General features: G+C 47.8%; 1 protein-coding gene across 1 annotated transcript; it reads right to left on the reverse strand.

Moving 5' to 3' along the window:
- Positions 1-4,451: 4,451 nt before the first annotated feature.
- TRIB3 (tribbles pseudokinase 3) lies at positions 4,452-12,714 on the reverse strand. Its single transcript, XM_006881410.1, has 3 exons — positions 12,424-12,714; positions 11,111-11,403; positions 4,452-4,944 (listed from the first exon to the last, which is right to left on the reverse strand). Exons 1-3 carry the CDS (start codon positions 12,712-12,714, stop codon positions 4,452-4,454), a joined length of 1,077 nt encoding a protein of 358 aa, XP_006881472.1.
- Between the last annotated feature and the right edge of the window lie 3,667 nt (positions 12,715-16,381).

Raw genomic sequence — 16,381 nt, forward strand, 5'->3', positions numbered from 1 at the left:
CGGGGAGCGGAGATCCGGTCTGAGAAAGGGCACCCGGCTGCGACCTCGCGTGGGAGGGTGAAGGGCAGGGGGCACCGGACAAGGCCCGCATAGAGGGGCCAGGACAGGGCCGCGGGGGGAGGGTCCTCCGAGGGGCCCCCTGCCTCTCCCCGCGGGACCGCCCCGCCCCGGCTTGCAGGTCACCCCTCCCCGGGAGGTCTTCGGAAGGGAGAGAAAACGGCAGAAGAGAAAGTGAAAGTGGCGGCCCCGGAAGTGGGGCGAGGCGGGGAGCGAACGGAAAATTGTCTCCCGAGCCGGACCCCACGAGCGGCCGACCAGCGGCAGAGGCCTAGGCCGTCCCTGGCACCGCTGCCCCGCCGCGGGGCCTGGGCGGTCCCGGTGCTCAACCCCCCGCGCGGGAAGCCCCACCGCGCCTGCGAGAGGACTCTCCACTCCCCGACCCCGACTCACCCGCCGGGCCCAGCGCGCCACACCAAGGGAGGAGGGAGGGCGGGGCTGTCGGTGGGGAGGCGGGGCGTCCGGGGTGCGGGGCGGGCTTCCTGGGGCGTGGCTACGCGGGACGTACCCTTCAGGGGAGTGGTTACGCGGGGAGGAACACCTGGGGGCGTGGTTACGCAGGGCGCGGCCTGCACGGAGGCGGGGCCTCCGAACCTGCTTGTTGAAAGGCTTGCTCTGAACCCACTCTGGCTCTCTCTAAATCTCAATTCATACTGGCCATCCCTGTTTGCAGGAGAGGAAAGAAATACATTTTGAGACTGCTAAAGGTCATACAGTAGGGATTTGAATCTGGGTCTGGTGAGCTCAAGAGCCCATCTGTCTTCACGGTCACGGCCACACTCCACGTGTTTACTTACTCGCTAGTGAAGCTTGTATGTACTTGACATAGACAGGGAAACAGCCTTCAGGACTCTGCACAACATCTCATTTGAAGTCAAAGTCAAAGCCTCCACCTCCAGCACCGCCCCTTCTCAAACTGCTCAGTTCACTCCCTCCAAGTTCACTGGCTTGGATCCTAGGGCAGGTCAGGATCACTGGACCTCTGCTCTGGGAGGGCAGAGACATTTGTTTATTTTCTTTCTGCTTGTTTGTTTTGTTTGCTGTGTTCCTGGTTGCACAGGATTGTTTGCTGGATGAATGAACATTTGAATCACCTGAGTAGCTTTATTTATGTTTTTAAGAGAATCTGACTGAGGAGCTTAAAATATTTGATACTTAGGAGCTCTGGTGACCTAGTGTCAGGAAGCTGCACTGCAATCCCAGAGGTACAATATTCCAGTCCACCAGATGCTCTGCTGGAGGAGGGGCAACCTCCTCCTGTGCCAGTCCGATCCGATTTGACAGTACACAGTCAAAAAAGAATAAAAATTTTTTAAAATAATTTTCATGAACATTTACAGAGAATTTGGATTTCCATTCATTCATTGCTGCACTTCTCTCCCCGCCCAGCCCTCTCCCCCTGCCCCCCAGTTTGCTCCTCTCTTTCAAAAGTAAAAGACTCCCTCCCTGGTACACAATCCCCCCGCACCCCTCCCACCACCCCAAGTACATTCCACTATGCAACCTTAATTGTGGACTCTTGTGATAACCATAATACCCTATCATACATCGCTTTTAAATAATTCAGTCCCTCATCTGTTTCAGTGCAGTATACACAATTTATCCAGTTTTTCTCAGTCTTACCCCCACCCTGATATCAGTCCCATTTTATAGCAGTGGCACCATGCAATATTTGTCCTTTTGCAACTGAGATATTTCACTCAGCATAATGTCCTTCAGGCTCACCCATTTTGAATAATATTGAATGAGTTCCTTGTTTTTCAATGCAGCATAGTATTCCATTGTGTGAATATACCACAGCTTCTCTACCCATTCGTTTGTTGATGGGCACCTGGGTTGTTTTCAACTCCTTGCTATTGTGAACAGAGCTGCGATAAACATGGGTGTGCATATATCTGCTTGGATGTCAGTTATGGTCTTTTTGGGATATATTCCCAGTAGTGGAATTGCTGGGTCAAATGGTATCTCTATTTGCAACTTTTTGAGAAAGCGCCATACCGCCTTCCACAGTGGTTGTACCATTTTACATTCCCACCAACAGTGAATAAGGGTTCCAGTTTCTCCACAACCTTGCCAGCATTTGTTGCTTGCTGTTCTGTTAAATTTTGCTATTCTGACTGGGGTGAGATGATATCTCATAGTTGTTTTGATTTGCATCTCTCTTAGAGCTAGGGATTTTGAACATTTCTTCATGTGCTTGTTGGCCATCTGAATGTCTTCTTTGGTGAAGTGTCTATTCATATCCTGTGCCCATTTTTCAATTGGATTATTTACCTTTATCTTGTTGTGGTGCTCAAGTACTTTATAAATTCTAGATATAAGTCCTTTATCTGACATGTCATTACCAAACACTTTTTCCCAGTCTGTGGCTTCCCTTTTTACCCTGTTGGAGAAGTTTTTGGATGTGCATAGGGATTTGATTCTTAGAAGGTCCCATTCATCTATTTTATCTTCTCCTGGTTGTAGATAAAAGAATAAAATTTTTTTTTAAAAAAATTGATACTTAGTCCATATTCCAGATCAAGTGTTCAAGAATCTCAGAGGGCAAGGTCCTGGCGTGAAGACTTAAAAAAAAAAAAAACCCAAAAAAAAAAAAAAAGACAAACAACTCCTCAGTGATTGCAATGAAAAGCCCAATTTGAGAATCACACTTTCATAATTCCCTATAAAATGACAATTTCCTGGTGACAAAGTCTCTCAATTTTTATTTGAGGGAAGTCTTTACGTAGACCTCAGATTTGAGGTCAACAAGACCTAACAATCTAACTCTTCTCTCCTTAGAAGAATGTTATTGTTTGGATGAAAGCTGAGGGGATTCATTTTCCAGTTCAAGGATGTCAGAGGGAATTTCATCAGTTTCTGTCAGACTAGGAAGTCTGGCTGCCTTTTATTATTTTGAATTTTGTTCTACTTTTTTTTTCTCTGCCCAAGACCTTCTGTTGTGACCTTGATCACAGCAGTCAGTTATGGTGTCCAGATCCCACCTGATACTTCTGGTCTTGGGCTACAGGAGGCTGCCCAGGTGATAGGAGAAGGGTAGATGTCAAGGAATGTCACATTAGAGCCTTTATACAGTAATGGTTTCATTCATTTCATAATCACCAGGAGCTAGGCCATATTCTGTGTAACGCACGGTAGAAAAATGAGGCTGACTTGACCCTCTCTGTGTCTTTTTTGCTGTATAACAAAACACCCCCAAACCTAATGGCCTAAGACAACAGTTCTTTTATTTAACTCATGGTTGTGAGGGTTAGCTGAGCAATTTGTCCTGTCTTCAGTATTTCCAATGTGATACTTTGGACTGCTCTAGCCATCACACTGATATTCACAGAGGTAACAGAGCAAACAGATAGGAAGGACCCGGACAACCTGGAGAAGCAGCTTTGGGAGCCCACCTCCCCTGACTTCTTGTTGTGTCTGAAGATATACTTTATTTTTGCTTAAGCTACTTTGACCTGGGCTCCCATGATTTGCAACCAAGGACACCCAGATGAGAAACCAGCACCTGAGAAGAAACAGAGGAGTGCAGCTGCTCATGGGGCGGTGGGGGTCTCCTCTCACACACACCATTCAGCTGAGACATAGGCTTCTAGCTGATCACCACCGATGCTGCTTTGGAGGTAGAGTTGGGGAGGAAAGGAAATCCGGAGAAACAGAAGTGTTTTATAACACTCTTTTATTAAGGCACAAAGTAAACATACGTACTCATGTATTCAAGACCCACAGGGTTGCTGTGGAAGTCCCAGAGTAGGACTGGATGCTTCCCAGGTGAGGGCATCCCCTTGACCAATCCTGCCCCTCAACCCCTGTGCTCAAGTCAGGGGTCACAAAGGTGGATAGGCCTGTAAGGCATTCCTTGAAATAAATGAGGACCAGCCTCATAGTTTGATCTCTTGCTCTTCTGGTCCAAGTCCTTGGCTAAAGGATCTCTGAAGAAAAAAGGCTGGAGGCCTTTGGCACAGGGATGCTTTGCTTTCTCAGAACAAGGTGCTAGACACCAAGGCAGCTGGGTTAGTGGTGGAAGAAACCGTCTGTCCGAGGGACAGAGGCACCTCAGCACCAGCATGAAGAGGGGCTGCTGACGCATGCTGGCCGCTGGGCATGGAGAGAGGTCATTGGCTCAAGAGCAACAATATGTCAACTCCGTGAGGCTGGGGTTTCTGTTTCTTTTCTCTGCTGTGTTCCTAGCACTCAGAATAGAGCCTGGCACCCTACAAGCATCCAAGATGGACTTGTTGCATGTCCAAGCCTGTGAGTACAGGTGTGTGGACAGCAGAAGTGTGCAAAAGCATGTTCAGGACATGTGTCCCCCATCTCCCTCCTCAAAGGCACTTAGGTATGGCTCAGTTCAAAGAAGAGGGACTGTTGGCAGCTGAGAATCTCCTCGGGTGTTCCTAGCCATACAGACCCACTTCCCTGGCTCCTTCCTCTTCCTCAGCCTCCTCAGAGCCTGGACCATCAGGGACCACCTGGTCAGTCTCCTGGTATCGGGACCGGGATGGGGCTCCGGGGCGCGGGTCCTCCCGCAGCCAGGGGTGCAGCAGGATGTCCGTGGCCGTGAGCCGCTCAGCCGGCTCCCGGCGGAGGAGGCAGCGGATCAGGCAGCCGGCTGAGGCCGAGAGGCCCTCGGGCAGGGCGAAGGCCCCTCGCCGGATCTTGGTAAAGAGCAGCGCGGGTTCCGAGTCCTGGAAGGGGTAGTGGCCAGCCAGCATGGTGAAGAGCGCCACGCCCAGGCTCCAGACATCCGCCGCTCTGCCGGAGTAGGAGGCCCGCGAGCTGAGGATCTCGGGCCCCACGTAGGCCGGGCAGGCGCGCTTGTCCCACAGGCTGTCGTCAGGCCCGCTCAGCACGCACGCGTCCTCCAGGTTCTCCAGCACCAGCTTCGTCCTGGGGGCGGCGGAGAAAGACAGGGTGAGGTCCTATCCGGACTCCCACACGGCCACCCACATTATGACCCCTGGTGGCCTGGTGGTAAGAGCCTACGCTGCAATCCCAAAGGCACGCGGTTTGAACCCACCAGCTATTCTGCAGGAGAAGGATGTACAATCCCCTCCCATGTGATTTACTGCCTCTAAAAACCTGCCGGAGAGTCAGCTTTGAGTCAGGTGTGACTTGACGGCACACAACAAGAAGAAGGGTGCCTTCCAAGGCCGATGGTTTTACACATATGAAGAAGCTTTGGTTCAGAAAGGGTAATAGAAACCCATTATTGTAAAATGAGTATAAGAATTCAAGGGGGCAGGGAGCTCTGGTGGCCTAGTGGCAAGAAGCTGCACCGCAATCCCAGAGGTGCACGGTTCAAATCCACCAGATGTTCTGCTGGAGAAGGAGGGGCAGTCTCCTCCTGTACCAGTCAGATCTGATTTGATGGTACATGCACCAAAAAAATTACGGGGGCGGAGGGCGGGAGCAGAGCGATGAGGGTGTGCAGGGGGAGGGGAGGATTAATCATGGAATTGCACAATTTGATGGGGAGGAGGAGGGAAATTGGAAGAATCTGTTCTGGAAAACAATGTATTTAAATTTTGTAAATAAACTAGTATAATAAAAAAAAAGAAAGGGTAAGTCATTTCTCAAGGTCACAGAGCAATTGCATTTAAATTAAAGCTTAGAGAGATGCACATTCCCCAGGAAGTGCCTTGGGGAGAGGACTGAATGGGTTAATTATCTCGTAAACCAGACACAAACTCAGAGTCTAAATAGTAATAAAGTAAGAGAAGGAGTGGGGACAGTGCCAAGAGCTCAGCACACACCTGCCCGACCAGCACACACCTGCCTGACAGCACACACCTGCCTGACGAAGGCACCACTAACAGCATGGAGTCCTCAAGAGTTCAAACAATTAACATGCTCAGCTCCTACTGAAAGGTTGACGGTTCAAGTTCACTCAGAGGCACCTCCAAAGAAAGGGCTGGTGATCTACTTCCCAAACATCAGTCACTGAAATACCTGGGGAGCACACAGCTAATTCCACAAGTTGAGACTGACTCAAAGGCAACATGTGTTTAATAATAATAGCACAATCTCATAGTGGTCAGGTGTCCCCGGAGCACCTGGCACTGACTCTGGTGCAATGCCTGGCTCACTGTCTCCTCATTGCAGGCTCTGAGAAAGACAGCATCTTACAGAATGAGACACTGCAAGTGAGATTTGAAACCATGCTGTCAGGCTTCAGAGCCAGAACTCTGAACTTCTGTGTAGGCTCAAGAGAAGATAAAAGTCTATATGTCAATGAAAAAAATCCCAGTCTTTAAATAATGTTGGCAACCAGTTCCAATTTAAAACACAAGCAAACGCAAGAGAGAAGAAAAAACAAACAGAACTGAACAAACTCCTCGTGGTCTGCGTTTTGTGACCTTTGCCTTAAACAAACCTCACAGGTCACTCTGTTGTTGTTATGTGCCATCAAGTCATAACCAACTCATAGGTGACCCTCTAGCGGGTTTTCAGAGGCAGTTTAATTGTAGGGAGGAGAGTGCCAATCCTCCTGCAGAGCAATTGATGGATTTGAACCGGCATGCCTTTGAGATTGCAATACAGCTTCTTATCACTAGGCCACCAGAGCGCATAGTTTGGCTACTTTAATAACAACTATTGTATTATTACTGCCATTAATCTTCTTCCTTAAGCTACTCACTTCCTGGGTGCAGACCAACATTTGGCCAATCCTGTGAATCACAGCACTTTTTGGGACAGCATTGTGGGCCCATTATACAGTTGAAGAAATCAAGAAATCAAGGCTCAAGCAGATAAAATCACTCTTCAAGGCCAAAGAGCAGAAAAGAAATAGAGTCAGGATTTGGACCCAGGTTTGTCTGATTTCACAATCTGTCTTCTAAACCTACTAACATTCAGTTGATTTCAACTCATAACCATCCTTTAGGGAAGAACAGAATAAGGTTTCTGAGCTTGTAAATCTTTTATGAAAGCAAACTACTACCTTGTTCTCTCATGGAAGGTTGACAGGCTCAAACTACCAACCTTTCTAATAGTAGCCAAGCACTAAACTACGATACCATTAGGGCTCCTTTACTACAGTGCTTCTCAAACTATTGCCCTAAGGAGAAAAGGAAGCATGTGGGTGTCACAGTGCCCCTAAGAGGCAAACCTTATTTACAGTTGTGTGCCAGTTTAAAGCTAGTTCTAACACTGACATTTTGTGTCTTATTGAAGGCTTGTTTGTCTTAATCTAAAATGCCACGAAGAAGGAAAGGAGGAACAGATCACAAAGCTAACACCACACTGCTAAGAGCTGCAGGCAAGAGGGCCTCCTGCCAGACCTAATGGGTCAAAGTCTGAAAGTCTGCGGAGAAGCAGGATGTTTATGTAGCCTCAAAATAACTCCCCAGGATACCTATTAATTTAAAACCAAAGCCAAGACAATTGTGTGAAGTCGATTCTGAATCCTGGGGACCCCCATGGGTGAGTGAGTAGCAGTGTGATCCAGAGTGCTTTCTTGCATGTAATCTTTACAGATTAGGAGCTCTGGTGACCTAGTAGGTAAGGAGTTGTGCTGCCAACCCAAAGGCAGGCAGTTTGAATCCAACAGCTGCTCCACAGGAGAAAGACAAGCAATCTCCTCTTGTGTGACTTATAGTCTCTGAAAACTCACTGGAGAGTCAGCTATGAGTCATCTCTGACTTGACGGCACATAAAAACAAAAAAAAATAACAACAATCTTTATAGAAGTGGATAGCTGGAGGGAGGGAGGGCTGGGCAGGGAGAGAAGTACAGCAATGAATGATTGGAAATCCAAAATCTCTGTAAATGCTCATTAAAAAAAATTTTTTTTAAAAAAAAGAGAAGTGGATAGCTAAGTCTTTCTTTTGTCTTATTATAGCAAAGGTCAGAACTGCCAAACATTAGGTCTGGCTGCACTCCCCAGGGATCTTATTGTTAATTACAAAGGGGAAATAAAGACATGTTCGCCGGAGAAAAAGCTCGCAGATGCCACTTCAACCAAGATAACGACGCTGGCATTATGAGTAATAAAACATATTAGCACTACCTATGTCCCGATCTGACGACGACTCCTGGGCTGTTCTTGCCCAAAATTCATAAACTCAATTTAATGATGAGGAAATATCTGTCAAACCCAGGTTGAAGGACATTTGGCAAAACAACTGGCCAGTGTTCTTCAAAGCTATCAAGATCGCCAGAGACAAGAACAGACTGAGCAACTTTCTCAGGTTGGAGGGGAGAGAGACAGAAAGGCTATGGACGGGCTACAAGCCAAAGGGCATGGCGATCTATTTCTGAGACACTGCTGTTGCTGTTGTTAGGTGCCACTGAGTCTAGTACTACTTCAAATAGTGACCCTATGACCAATGGATCTGCGTCACCCTCAATCATCTCTGATCTACTTTGAGCCCACCGTAACAGTCACTATGTCAGTTCATCTCCCTGAGGGTCTTCCTCTCTCTTGTTGACTGTCCCCCTTTCCAAGCACGACGTCTTTGTCCAAGGACTGGTCCTTCCTAATAACATGCGCAAAATACGTGAGACGAAGCTTCACCAGCCTTGCCTCTCAGGCACGACATACACTTGCTGGTTCTTTTGGAAGCCCGTGGGCTGTTCAGTATTCTTCTCCCACATCTGTTGAACCCTATGTAACACACCTCTACTTTGTAGAGAGGGGCCAAGATTAGGAGTTATCACAGTTTGGTTTGTTTTTAAAAATTGTTCGTGACCCACAGGATATATACTATTCATTTCAGCCTCTCGGGTTTCTTGGGAAGCAGCTAACCCTATACATGCTTTGCCTCGTGGGGATCTGCGTAACTTCATGAATCTGAGGAAGTGAACCCCTCTTTACCACTCCTACCATCAGAGTCCACTCGGGACATGTGTGTCCCACATTAACTGTCTCAAAACTCATGTTGTTGTTGTTGTTATGTGCCATCAAGTCGCTTGCGACTCATAGTGACCCTATGTACAAGAGCCCTAAACGCCGTTCTGTCCTATGCCAACCTCGCTGTTTCAGACACACTCATTCCCACCACTCCAGTCACAGAATCGATCCATCTCATCGAGGGTCTTCCTCTTATTATCTCCAAAAATTTTCCTTTGATTTCAGCATGCCTTCTACTTCTGAAAACATGGAGTCAGCAACAAAGCATTCAAAGCAGAAAATGAACTGGCCATGAAGAGGTTAAAGAGACACAACTAAAGTAAGATCCTAGATTGGATCCCGGCTAGAAAAGGAAACCTCAACAATGTTTGTGGTTTAGTTAGCAGAATTTCATCGCGGTCAGTGTGCGCTGTTGAGCTGATCCTGACTCATAGCAACCTGACAGGAGAGAGTGGAACTGCCCCCGTAGCGTTTCCTAGGTTGTCAGTCTTTGTGAAGGTGGATTGCCAAGTCTTTCCTCTGCTCTACAGAGCAGTCGGTGGGTTCAAAATGCTGACCTTTTAGTTGGTAACCAAGTGCTTATACAGGAGCTCCCCTCTCCTCCTCTCTGCCCCCTCCCTCTCTTTCATTGCTGTCGAGTCAGAACAGACTCAGCTGACCCTTCAGCAAGTTTTCAGAGGCTGTAAACTGCATGGGAGGAGACTGCCCATCTGTCTCCTGAGAAGAAGGTGGTGGGTTCAAACCAGCCACCTTTGGGTTGACAGCCCACAGGGCCACCAGAGCTCCCTATTGTGTCAGCAGGGCTCCTTAATAAGGATGATATCAAGGTTAATGTTTTAGTTTTGATCCTTGCTTTTTGGTTATAAAAGATGTTACTATTATGGGATTCAGTGAAGGAAGAGGGAGTTCTGGGGTCAGAATTCAGAGGGAGCTGAATTATTAACCCAAAGGCGATTCCTAGGATCACAGTAACAAAGTCCCTGTGGCAGCTTTCTCCTGCCACAGAGTCAGACTCAAACTGGGTACCTGTTAACACCATCACCATCCTACTGTGTTTCTGGTGAATGACAGAGAACCAATTTCCTCTTATCACTTCGGTCAGTAATAGATGAGCAACCTTCTCCCTCTGATTTACAGCTAAGAACTGGCTCCGACTGGACGGCCATGAGGTGAGAGTTGTGCGGGAAATCTGAGCTCCAATTTCTCTGAATGTCTAAAATAATTTCAAAATTTAAAAATGCAAAGGAGAAGGATAACATTTGGGCCAAAAGAAAGTTCAAAAGGCAGAAGGAGGCAGGGAACGATAAATGGAAACAGGGAATTCACGGAGGAAGTGGGGAGAGTGCTGCCACTCTGGGGATTGCAATCAACATCACCAATCAAAATCTGTATGGACGGTTGAAATGAAAGCGAATTTGCATTGTAAACTTTCACCCAAACCACAATAAAAAGTGGATGCGAGGGGAAAGCTACAGACGCACTGTACCGTCCCTGTAGAAGAAGTCTGAAAGGAAATTGCTGCCCCTGGTTAATGTTCATATGCACCAGCACCTCAAACTCATCCTATGCTCCCAGGAGTCTGGGGAGGGTGCAGGGCCAGCTCTCCTCACCCACCAGCACAAAACAGCCTTGGGAATTCTAATAATAATCCATCCATTCTCAGTGATACAGAAATAGAGTCCATGTGGATGGAACCTCAGGGATCATTCTGGATGTTGTCTATGAGTTGGGAATTCCGGAAATAGCCTGATAGTCCAGATCTTCCCCTACTAGCAGGGAAACTGAGACCTGACACCTCAAGTCAACTAGAGTCAGTAGAAACATCAGCCCAGCAACCAGGCTCTGCCTCTCAAGTTCAGTGTGAACTGGGGTCCTGGCTCTGAGCTCAGACCTGGGCTTGAATCCTGGTTCTGTTGCTGAACTGTGGGTTCTTGGACAAGTTACTTAACCTCTCTGGGCCTCAGTTTCCTCTATCATGTGTATGAGGATCCAGTGCACGAGGGCACTGTGTGCACCTCAATGCTGTTGGCCACCATGACCATCACAGTCCCATGCTCAGCCTTGGGGACTCCCAATAAGCCTGGGCAACTAGGTTTCTCTACTTTCTGCATGCTGCTTGGCCATCTCGTGCCTCAGTCTCCCCCATCAAGGATGCTCACCTCTTTGGCAAGTTGATGGGTGGGTCTCTCTGGCCACACTCACCTCTCACTGTTGGAGAAGACAAAACGGCGCAGTTTGAGATCCCGTAGGACTAGTCCGTGCTGGTGGCAGTGTGCCAGGGCGGCGGCCATCTGGCGGAAGAGGGCAGCGGCCTCGGGCTCAGGGAGACGGCGGCGGCCACGTACCAGGCTGTGCATGTCCCCGTGGGAACGTGGAAAAAAGGCATAGAGGAACTGAGTGTCCACCAAGACATCCGAGGGCCGGGCCACGTGCTCATGTGGGGGCAGCCGGGCATAGGGCTCCTGCACCACCAGGGCCTCCCTGGCCGGGTACACCTGTGGGCAGAGAATGGTGAGAAGCAGGGGTGAGGCCACGGAGACTGAGCTGGGCTGGGGATGGTCAAGGCCGACCCTTCAGACATCCACTGCTTCCATAATCCACAGCCTACTTTGGGCATGTTGCCAGGAGGGCCTAGTCCTTGGAGAAGACCATCAAGTTTGTAGAGGTTCAGTACAGAAGAAGACGCTGGATAAAATGGAATGACATGATGACTGTGACAATGGGTGAGGTGTATGAGAGGTGGTAAGGTTGGCTCAGGATAGGGCAAGGTTCAGAGTCATTGTTTATAGGGTCGCTGTGAGTCCTAGTCAACTCAAAGGCACAAAACAATAACAACAACAACAACAACAGGGAACACTCTTGGCTAGCCTTTTCTTCCATCACATGGAATAGAATTGACTTGATGCCTCCCAACAGCAACAATGAGCCCAAAGTGATTTGAATTAGTACATAACCCTGTCCCTGTCTTGACCTGTGCCATCTATTATGGGTTAGGCCCAGTGACCTCAGGGTCCCCACAAGTTCTGTCACCTACTTCACCCTCTCCAAACACCTTTCGTGGCTCCCCATAGACCAGCAGAAGCTCACTCATGGTTTCTTAATCAACCACAGACAAGTATCTCCTGGTGACCCCCCTCCTCTGGCCACTGTCTTATTAATTATCTGATTTTTTTCTCCTGTTTGTACCCCCTCCAGGACTCCCCCAGGCTAGAACCCCCACATCCACCTGGCAATCCTACCAACACCCCCTCTCTCTAATACAGTAGAGTCTTCCCTGTGTTCCCCTGGCCCCTGAGCTGCACCTGAAGCCATTACCACACTTTAGTCCAAGAGTTGGAACATGTTTAGTTACCTCTCTGGCTCAGCCCAGTTCAGGCCTGAGAGCACTGGAAACTGCTTCCCTAATAAATGATGGAATAATGAATATAAGGGTCCTCCAATCGCCCTGAAAACCTTCTGGAGCCCCTACTCTCTGCAGACCCTGTGCCAAGGGGGAGCAGCCCCTGGGGACTTACCTTGCAGGTGTACTCAGTGGCTGTGGGGCGGTGCAGGGCACGGTAGGCCCGTCCACCCTCCTCGGGCTCCAGGAGCACATAGGGTCCAAGTCGGGAGGCAGCAGCCTCAGCAGGTGCCGGATCAGGAGCCGGAGGTGGGCTCAGGGGCTGCAGGCACGGGGGCAGCCAGGGCTGGGGCAGGCTTCGAGTCCGTTTCTGGGCGGGGCACTTGGCTTCTAGGTCACTGTCCAACTCTAACCGTTTCTTCCTGGAGGGGGTGCCCTCAGGAGCAGTCAGAGGGGTGGCTCGCATCTGGAAAGAAAGGCAGAAGGGGGCTAAGCAAGGCCGCTGGGTGGCCACTCTTCTCACCTGCTGGGACGGTGGCACACTGGAACCGCCTCAGCTGAGAGGAGGTGGGTGTGTGTCGCTTAAAGACTATGTGTCCCACTTTTGGAGAGTTATCTTCACCTAAACAGTCCACAGAAGCTTGTGTCTAATAGCAGAAAACAAGAAATTTCCCAAATGTCCAGCAGGAAGGGGCTAGTGAAACTACTGCAGTGGAATATTACAGAGCTTTGAAAAAGTACTAGGAAGCTCTTTACATACTGATGAGGTCCTATCCAAAAGGTATATTATGAGAGGGGGTAAGCATAATACAGAACTATGTGTGTGCGTGCTGTTTAGAGAAAATATTTACATTTATTATTATTATTTTTTGTGTGCATATCATCGAATCAGGAGGAGGTTGCCCCCCCTTCTCCAGCAGAGCATCTGGTGGATTCAAACTGCGTGCCTCTGGGATTGCAGTACAGTTTCTTGCCACCAGGCCATGAAAGCGTCCTTAAAAATTTTTTATATAAAATAAATCTTTGTTTATATATGTATAATCTGTCAGAACCAGGAGGAGATGTATATACTTTTTGTAAAAAAATTTTCAACTACTTATTGTGTTCCTTAATCCAAATTTTTACATTTAAAGAAACAAGAAAACAGCGGGTTCCTAAAAATCACCAAATAGAAAATTAATTTATTTCAGATTCTGTGAGTCTAATACATTACAAACTCAAATGACAAAGGAAGTTCTGGTGGCATTGAGGGTAGAGAGCTATGCTAGTAACCTGAAGGGGGCATCCTCTGGCGGTGCGAATCCACTAGCTGCTCCTCAGGAGAAAGATGGCCAGTTAACTCTCATGTGATTTACAGCCTCTGAGAGCCCACCAGAAGGTCAGCTACCAGCTGGTTCTGACTTGACAGCACTGAGATGGAGAGAACATTCTAAGATGCTGCAGAGAGAGATGCCATCTCCTCCCTTCATTCAGCACTCCCTGGGAGCTGTCCTGTGCCTGACCCGAGGTGGGTGCTGGCCAAGACAGAGGACTTGGACAGCGTCCTTGCCCTTGGGATCATCCAGGCCAGCTGAGGGCAGATGAGTAATTATACAATTATGTACAGTCTGATCACTAATATGAGAAGAGGGGCAGGGAGGCCTGGGAACCCAGGATTCTGGGAGCCCAGAAAGGCTTCAATCCCAGACTGGAAGAAACAGTATCCAAAATGAAACCAGAAAGAGAGTAGGAATTAGCCAAGCTTATAAAGAAGCTTATTCTAGACCAGTAATCTCAAACTTGAGCAAGCATTGACATTACCTAGAGGGTTTGGTGAAACACATTGTTTCTGAATCCTATCTTTAGAGTGGAGCTCTGGTGGCCTAGTGGTTAAGAAGTTGCACTGCCAACTCAAATGCATGTGGTTAGAATCCAACTGTCACTCCATGAAAGAAAGATGGACAATCTCCTTCTGTGTGATTTACTGCCTCGGAAAACTCAATGGAGGGTCAGCTATGCGTTAGTTCTGACTCGAAAGTATATAAGAACAACAACAAAAAAGATTCTTAGAGTAGCTGACTCAGTAAGTCTGCACCATAGCTTGAGAATCTGCACTTCTAATACGCTCTCTGGTGAGGCTGCTGCTGTAGGTCTTATAATTATTGTCTCAGGGGGAGGGAAGAATCCCTGCATGGTGCCAACAGTTAACACATTCTCTGCTAACCAAAAACTCAGAGGTTCAAATCCAACAGGAGACACTGTGGAAGGAAGACTTTGTGATCTACTTCTTTTTTTTTTAATTTAAATTTTTTTTTCATTTTAATGAAAATTTACAGAGACTTTGGATTTCCACGCATTCATTGTTGCACTTTTCTCCCTGCCTGCCCCTCCCCCCAGTACACTCTTCTCTTTGAAAAGTAAAAGCTCCCCCATTGTTTTACAATCCCTCCCCGCAGTAACTTTTTTAAAATTTTGTTATTTTTCTTGTGTTTTCTGTCAAATCAGATCTGACTGGCACAGAAGGAGATTGCCCCTCCTCCAGTAGAGCATCCTGGTAGATTTGAACTGCATACCTTTGGGATTACAGTGCAGCTTCTTGCCACTAGGCCACCAGAGCTCCCTACTGACCTACTTCTGGATGATCCCTTGTTGAAACTCAATGGAAATTTTGACCATTATGCTAAGTGAAAGCCAGCCACAAAAGACATGTCGTATGATTCCCACTTGTATGAGCTTTGAAAATGAGTCAGAAGTGAGTGCAAGGCGATGGGTTTGACTTGGGGGTTTTATACAGACAGAAAGTGCATTTCTTAGGGCTTGAAGATGTTAAGAGTTAAAGGAGTGGAAACTAATGGGGGTGAGGCTTCTTTTTGAGGCAATAAAAATGTCCTAAAATTGACTACTATGGTGGTTGCACATATCTTGATGTTGTTATTATTGTTAGGCACCATCAAGCTGACCACAACTCAGAGCGCCCCTATGAACAACAGCTGCACCCTGGCCTGAGCTGCACACCCTCACAGTTTCTGATGGCCTTGAGCCCACTGTTCCAGTCACTGTGTTGATCCATCTCATTGAGGGTCCTCCTCTCGTTTGCTGACTCTCCACCTTTCCCACCAATGATGTCTTTTTCAAAGGACGCACACATCTCTCACTATGTTAAAAACCAATCGTTTGTACACTTTTAATGGCTGAATTGTGTGACCTGTGAATACATTTCAATAAAGCTGCTACGTAGGACAACAATTCAGCGGAGCACAGTTCTCCTGAGACACACATGGAGTCACAGTGAATCCACAGCAACCATTGTGTGGTTGTTAGGGAGACAGAAAGGGCAAGAAAGCCAGACTGTAATTAGGGGATGAGTGTGGCTGCAGTTAAACATGCAAAGGTTGCAGGAATGAGGCCGGTGAAGTGAGCAGGAGTGCTGTTCTGAAGGACTCTGTGAAAGCTGGTGTCCCTCAGGCTCCGGTCTCCCTTTCTTATGAACATCAGGAGCCGAGGTTTATAGATGAGCGCAAACACCACTCAGAATTAAGATTGTTTCCATCTCCCTTGCAGCATCTCTCCATTTTCTATTTCCCTTGAGCATCTCTGCTCAACCTACCAGGTTCTAGGTGAGGATGTGGACACCTGGGTCTTACTCTCTTAGAGCAAGCCAGGCTCTACCCTTACTAAAGACTGAGCCATCCAAGCAGAGCCAGAATCTTACTTAGTGTCCTTTCTGAAACTGAGACCCACTCTTTTAATCACATAGCTGTCAAGTCCACAGGATGCCTCAGGAGAGAGTGGTTCTCCAGTCCAGCGACAGTCTATAACCTCTTTGGGGGAAGAATGTGTCTGGGGATACTGGCATCAGCTATTCCTGTTTGCTGAAAGCGTAGAGGACTTAAAGCTTCCTTACTCTAAGCAAGAGAACGAGGAGGCTTCCTACAGAAGATCAAGTACTACAAACAGCCTTCATTATGGATTACATCTCAACATCAAGAAAACAAAATTCATCATCACCGGGCCAAGAGCCAATATCATGGTAGCTGGAGAAGAGACAGAAGTTGTCAATGATTTCATCTTGCTTATATTCACAACCCTTAGATCTTGCTTATATTAACACCCTTAGTACCAGCAGTCAAGAAATCAAACCACAAATCACACTG

This window comes from Elephantulus edwardii, unplaced genomic scaffold (genome assembly GCF_000299155.1).
Source record: "Elephantulus edwardii isolate Elephantulus edwardi_28Jun2011 unplaced genomic scaffold, EleEdw1.0 scaffold00015, whole genome shotgun sequence".
Classification (NCBI taxonomy): Eukaryota; Metazoa; Chordata; class Mammalia; order Macroscelidea; family Macroscelididae; genus Elephantulus; species Elephantulus edwardii.

What these genes read in the sequence shown, in the direction of transcription:
- TRIB3 (XM_006881410.1), bottom strand. Translation starts at nt 12,714, where the DNA reads ATGCGAGCCACCCCTCTGACTGCTCCTGAGGGCACCCCCTCCAGGAAG. An exon ending in CCACTGAGTACACCTGCAAG is followed by an intron (nt 11,404 to 12,423) that starts GTAAGTCCCCAG and finishes CTCTGCCCACAG; the next exon opens with GTGTACCCGGCCAGGGAGGC. An exon ending in GTCTTCTCCAACAGTGAGAG is followed by an intron (nt 4,945 to 11,110) that starts GTGAGTGTGGCC and finishes CGCCGCCCCCAG; the next exon opens with GACGAAGCTGGTGCTGGAGA.